Source organism: Ammospiza nelsoni, chromosome 26 (assembly GCF_027579445.1).
Source record: "Ammospiza nelsoni isolate bAmmNel1 chromosome 26, bAmmNel1.pri, whole genome shotgun sequence".
Classification (NCBI taxonomy): Eukaryota; Metazoa; Chordata; class Aves; order Passeriformes; family Passerellidae; genus Ammospiza; species Ammospiza nelsoni.
Window position 1 is genome coordinate 4,068,747 of NC_080658.1, and position 6,515 is coordinate 4,075,261.

At 51.8% G+C, this 6,515-nt stretch overlaps 1 protein-coding gene and 2 pseudogenes across 1 annotated transcript; 2 read left to right on the forward strand and 1 right to left on the reverse strand.

The window, feature by feature from the left end:
* Window positions 1–330, forward strand: LOC132084339 (feather keratin Cos2-2-like). Its single transcript, XM_059489408.1, has one exon. The coding sequence runs from the start codon at window positions 1–3 to the stop codon at window positions 328–330; it is 330 nt and encodes a 109-aa protein (XP_059345391.1).
* Window positions 331–1,913: 1,583 nt separating this feature from the next.
* Window positions 1,914–2,680, forward strand: LOC132084337 (feather keratin Cos2-2-like; annotated as a pseudogene).
* A 2,705-nt stretch (window positions 2,681–5,385) lies between these two features.
* LOC132084319 (feather keratin Cos2-2-like) lies at window positions 5,386–6,148 on the reverse strand (annotated as a pseudogene).
* Between the last annotated feature and the right edge of the window lie 367 nt (window positions 6,149–6,515).

Sequence of the window (6,515 nt, forward strand, 5' to 3'; positions counted from 1 at the left end):
ATGTCCTGCTCTGAGAAGTGCCAGCAGTGCCGGCCCTGCGAGCCTTGCTGCCAGCCCTGTGGCCCCTGCCCGCTGGCCAGCAGCTGCACTGAGTGCTGTGTCAGGCAGTGCCAGAGCTCCCACGTTGTCATTGAGCCGCCTGCTGTGCTGGTGACCCTGCCTGGGCCCATCCTCAGCTCCTCCCCACAGAACACCGCCGTGGGATCCTCCACCTCTGCTGCTGTTGGCAACATCCTCAGCTGTGAGGGAGTGCCCATCAGCTCTGGGGGCTTTGACATCTCCTGCATCACCAACTGCTGTGGTGGCAGCAGATGCTGTCGTCCCTGCTAAAGCCGCTGCCACCAACATCCTCAGGCAAGAACCTTCAAGAACTCGGAACATGGTGCTGGAATGACAATGGAATTTTTGATTTTTGGATTTAAGGCTTTGGACTATTGTCTCCTTCTCCTCCTCCTCTTTTTTCTCTCTTCCCTTCCTTTCCTGTCACCACCACTCAATGCCAGCCTTGTGGGACCTACTAGCTTCCTTCGCTCGACAGCTCAGGACATCAGACTTCCTACTTCATAGTAGTGGCTTCCCTCAGGGGCTCTCTTTGAGCCTTCTCCTTCTCTTCTTTTGACTCAATAAAGTTCTTTTGCATTCAAATATTGGCCTCTGATTTCTCCTTCTTTCTGTTTCAACTCTTGTAGTTTGCTCACAGGAAAAAGGGTACAGGAAGCGCAGCATTGCAATCCCTGAAGTGCAATTTTGTTTGTTCCTTTTCCCTTGGTGGTGACAAAGATGTCTCTCTCTGTGAGGACAGTGAGGCATTGAAATAACTTGCCCAGGAATGGTTTAGATTCCACAGCCCTGCAAGTGTGCAAGAATGGGACGGACACAGCTTAGTGCAATCTGGTTTAGTGGGTGGCATCAGTGCCCAACTGTTGAGGGAAGGAGGATGGGAAAGAAATGGTCTTGAAGTTGCCATCCCGCCCAAACCATTTCTAATGAAATCTGCTTGCACAGAGGCATCAGCAGTGGGACAAATGTGCTCAGTGCTGGGCAGTGCTGAGTCCCCTTTGCACACAGCTGGAGCTGACTCAGTCACAGCTGGCTGGAGCCACTGAACTCTTCTCACAGAGCCCATTTCTGCAGTCTTAGTTACAAAGTGTGCCATCATGAGCAACCATGACACAGGAGGAAGACCTACTTCCTGGGAAATTGCCAGCCATCACTTCCTGAGAGAAAGAGGCAATACGTTTATTTTCTTTCCCAGGGCACTTCTCTATTCATAATCTTTTCCTTTTGTTTTAGCAAACTGCTTTCTATCAAGCTTCAAGTTGTGATCAGTGGGGTTTTATCTTGTCATTCTGCCTGAGAAAGGGGATTGACAGAGCAGGTTGCTGGGCACCATCCATCCAGCCAAGGGCCACTGAGAACAGCTCAGAGTCCAGCCCAGGGCAAGAGCAGGAACGAGCTGCAGAAGCAGGCATGGAGTGCTGACGAAAGGGAGATGTAATAGAGGGGAAGCAAGACCACAAAGAACACCTTCTGTCCCCTATCCATTCCCAAAATTGCGACAGGAAAACAGGCTGCATGTGAAAATTGATGGGATGTCACAAAAGGATGCGGGAAGAGATGGGCAGGGATAGAGGAAGAATGAGAGTGATGCCCTGAGTGCTTGGCCACAAAGAAACCCACAGGAATGACACAGGTTTGGGTCATGCGCCTGCATGGAATGCCACCAGACCATGATCCAACCATTCTGCCTACTCTGACGTGTTTATAGCCCGGAAATTCTTGGAACTCTATTTCCTGGCCCTAAAAGGAGTCTTTAGATAGGAACGCACAGGCCAGAAGCCAGGAAATAGAGCCTGCAGTGCAGAAAACCAGGACACTGCCCCTACCATTAACTGGGATGGTGCACATTTGACATGAGCTGGTCAGAAAATTATGGCTTCCACGAAGGTGCCTGTGGGCCTGAGGCAGGGCAGGACTGCTATAAAAGGCAGCCCAAGTCTCTGCTCTCTCATCCACTTCTCTCACCTCCTCCTCTTCAGGAATCAGGTGAGTGGGAAACCTCTTCTCCTCCTGCTGCTTCAAGACCAGTTCTTGACTGGCTGGAGGTGTCAGCTGAGAGGGGCTGTCGTAGTGAGGGGATGGGAGGTGCTTTTGTGGGAGAGCACAGGGGAGAGAGCCTCTCTTTGTCTTGTGCAGACAGAGAGAGGCTGGGACTTGGCTCAGGTGGCTCCTGGTCTTTGAGCTGGGCACTGCAATGTGGGCCAGGAGGTGCCTTGGCTGCAGGGTGTTTGGGTGCCGTGCTGCTTCTCATATGTCCTCACTTTGTGCTTCTCCCTGCCCTCTGTGCCAGGTGCACCTGTGAGCCCGAGCCATGTCCTGCTGCAGGCCCTGTGACCCTTGCTGTCAGCCCTGTGGCCCCTGCCCGCTGGCCAGCAGCTGCAATGAGTGCTGTGTCAGGCAGTGCCAGAGCTCCCACGTTGTCATTGAGCCGCCTGCTGTGCTGGTGACCCTGCCTGGGCCCATCCTCAGCTCCTCCCCACAGAACACCGCCGTGGGATCCTCCACCTCTGCTGCTGTTGGCAGCATCCTCAGCTGTGGCGGAGTGCCCATCAGCTCTGGGGGCTTTGACATCTCCTGCATCACCAACTGCTATGGCAACAGTTGTTGTCGTCCCTGCTAAAGATCTGCTGGTAACATTCCTGGGCCAAAACCTCCACAACGTCAGAACGTGGAGCTGCACTGAAGATGGATCTTTGGAACAATGGATTTGTGCCCTTGATTTACTGCTGTTTTCTTCCACTCTCTTCCCTTCCTTTCCTTTCCTGTCTGCACCACCCAATGCCAGCCTAATGTGATCTGTTTGCCTCCCTCCATCCCTCTGCAGGCCAGTCAAATGGACATCTCCACTGGGCCCCCATGTCTGCTCCTTTTGTCCTCTTTCAGCTACCTCCTTCTCTTCCTTAGACTCAATAAAGTCATTTTGCATCCAAACCTGGCCCTCTGCTTTCTCCTTCCTGGTGTGGAAACTCTGCGATTCAGTGCAAGGCTAAAGGTGGAGGAAGTTGTGGGTAGACACTCCATGGTGGAGTTTCTTTATTTTGTGCCTTTTCTATTGGAGCTCTAAAACACATCCCTGGCTTCCCCCAAATAGTGATCATCAGAAGAAAAGATGATGTCAAATATTCACAGGTGTGAGAGTGGGAAACAACAGTGCCTGGGGATATTCTACAACCTCCTCTCTTCAAACGCCTCCCTCCCATTTGCCTTCTGCCCTGCTTGTAGCCAGACAGGAAGGTCTGTGTTTTGTCACAGGATCAACTGAGCATGCGGACAGAACCAAAGCCAAAACCATCCTCCCACCATGCTGGGGTCTACCAGTGTTTCCCCTTCTGGATACAGGAGAGGACAAATTCCCTCATCTTCCTGGCCTCAACTCCCCAGATGTGTTCAAATGTTTTTCTCCCCTTGACTCAGTCTTTTTGACAGCACCATTTTCCCACAGCTCCTGGCCCAGGACAAAGGCCACTGCGGCCAGAGGACTCCCCCATCTCCTCAGAGACAAAAGAACCCTGTCACCTCAAAGCCTTCACATGAGGCAGGAACAAGGACCGTGGGAAACAGCTGAGGGCTCCAAGGCTTCCTGGAGGCGGCATCAAAGGGATGGCCTGGTGTCCTGGGTTTACTATATGATGCTTTTATCCCAAATTGTCTTGTTCTCTTTATGCTGAATAATAAGTTTTGAGCCTTTAAGTCTTGATTCAGAGAGTGAAGGGGGGAGAGAAGAAGTGTGCAGTTTGTTTTCAGACACTGCACTCACCCCTCCTCATTCCTGGTCCTGGACTGTTGCTCTCTGTGGATGGACAGACAGTAGGACAGAACTGTCCTTTGTTTCTTTGTTTTAGTTAGTTTAGCTAGGTGTGGCAAAGATGTTCCTTGGACATCTTTTTTTTTTTTCCCTTTTCTTTGGACTTTTTGACACCTTTGAACAACCAACAGAGCGCCGGCAGCTCCACCTGTGGCCCACTAGGTCGGGCCTGGGCCCGACATTTCCAGCACTGGAGGGACTGATAAGAGACAGAGAGAGCTGAGATGCAACCCAGGGAGGGGATTTTCTGAGTTTTCCATCTCTTGGGGAGAAGCAAGACATTTTATTGTTTAATATTTTTTTAGGTTTTATTGTTTAATAAACAGTTTTTTCCACTCTTCTCTAAGGAGGTATATTCTCCTGAACCAGCTGGGGGAGGAGCCAATTGAATCTGCTTTTCTAGAGGAAACCCTTTGGGGATTCTCTCCAAAATTTACCCTGAAGTAAGACACCCAGGTTTGGGATTGTCCTTGAGAGATGTGGGTGTACTGGCCCTGTCCAGGTTCCTGCAGAGAAGGAACTGGGGGCTGAGGGTGTGTCAGTGGCTAGCCCTACTGGGCAGGGAAGGCCCTCCAGGCCGTGCTCCCAGCCAGGGCAGATTCTGGGAACACCAAGCAGGACAGAAGCTCAGGCAGCACTGCTACAGCAGTATCCAGGATTTTGCAAGATTATGGTGAGAGCACAGAGGTTTCATTAAGTAGACAAGTCACATAGTGGGGCCGATTGTTTCATGAGCAAAAGAAATGAGGGCTGAGAACAGAGGAGCCCCTCAACCAGCTGGGATTACAAAAATCTGGCAGCATTACAAAACTCCAGTACTGTGCCCTAGGCTGGCATCACCTGCCATCCTTTGGATCCATTGTGCACTTAGTTTATGTCTTATGACTACAGTGACACATTCTTGCCCCAGGAAACATGGAATCTCACATACCAGCACTGAGAAGTAATATTCGTGAGGCTGTGGGCTGGAATCAAGCATTGCCGATTCCCACTCACCCCCTTTCACCCCCCATTTCTGTCAAGTTTGGCAGCCATTTTCCTCTCCTGGCAGATTTAGTGGAGTACTGAGGGATGTGTTTGTGAGCTCCATGAGAAAAGGCACAAAGTAAAATCCACTCTAGGGAGTCCCAAGCTCTGCTTACTCCACCTTTTGCCCTGAGCTCACGGGAGAAGGTGACACAGATAAAAAGAGAATCAGAGGCCAAGTCTTGGATGCAAAACAACTTTATTGAGACTAAAGAAGAAAAAGGAGGTGGATCCAGAGAGCACCAGGAGCAGCCACTAAGGTGCAGTGGGGGTGGCAATTGCTGGTTACCAGAGCAAGGGAGGTAGAGAAGCCAACAGGTCCCACTAGGCTGGCATAGAGTGCTATTGACTGGAAAGGAATGCAAGAGACAGAAGAGAGGAGAAGAAGGAAACAAAAATCAGAGGCCCTACATTCAGTCCCAAAGTTCTGTCTTCATTTCAGCTCCATGTTCTGAGGTTGTGGAGGCTCTTGCCTGAGGATGTTGCCAGCAGATTTAGCAGGGGCGACAGCACCTGCTGCCATAGCAGTTGGTGATGCAGGAGATGTCAAAGCCCCCAGAGCTGATGGGCACTCCCTCACAGCTGAGGATGCTGCCAACAGCAGCAGAGGTGGAGGATCCCACGGCGGTGTTCTGTGGGGAGGAGCTGAGGATGGGCCCAGGCAGGGTCACCAGCACAGCAGGCGGCTCAATGACAACGTGGGAGCTCTGGCACTGCCTGACACAGCACTCATTGCAGCTGCTGGCCAGCGGGCAGGGGCCACAGGGCTGGCAGCAAGGCTCACAGGGCTTGCAGCAGGACATGGCTCACGGTCACAGGTGCACCTAGGATGGAAGACAGGGAGAAGCACAAAGTGAAGACACATGCAAAGCAGCATGGCACCCAAACTCCCTGCAGCCAAGGCACCTCCTGGCCCCCACTGCAGTGCCCAGCTCAAAGACCAGGAGCCACCTCAGCCAAGTCCCAGCCTCTCTCTGTCTGCAAAAGACCTTCTCTCCCCTGCCCTCTGCCAGCACAAGCAGCTTCCAGCCCTGGGCTCTTGTAGCCCCTCTCAGCTGACACCTCCAGCCAGGCAAGAGCTGGTCTTCAAGCAGCAGAAGGAGGAGAAGAGGCTTCCTACTTACCTGATTCCTGAAGAGTACGAGGTGAGAGACGTGGATGAGGGAGCAGAAACTTGGGCTGCCTTTTATAGCAGTCCTGCCCTGCCTCAGGCCCACAGGCACCTTTGTGGAAGCCATAATTTTCTGACCAACTCATGTCAAATGCAAGCTATCCTAGTTAATGGTAGGGGCTGTGTCCTGGTTTCCTGCATTTCTGCCTTTTCATTTCCCAGCTTCTGCCATGTGCATTCCCATTTCCTATCTGAAGAGTCATGTTAGGTCCAGGATGAGAGTTCCAAGAATTTCCAGGATGTAAACAGGTCAGCACAGGCAAAGTGCTTGGATCATGGTCTGGTGACATTCCACGCAGGAACGTGGTGTTCACCTGTGTCATCCCTGTAGGATTCTTTGTGGCAAAATTTTCAGTGCGTCAGGCTTGTTCTTCTTGCCCACAGGCACAAGGGCAGGCATGTGAGATAAGAGGAAACACCCTTTTCTCCTTTGGCCCCATCTCTCTCTGGCAA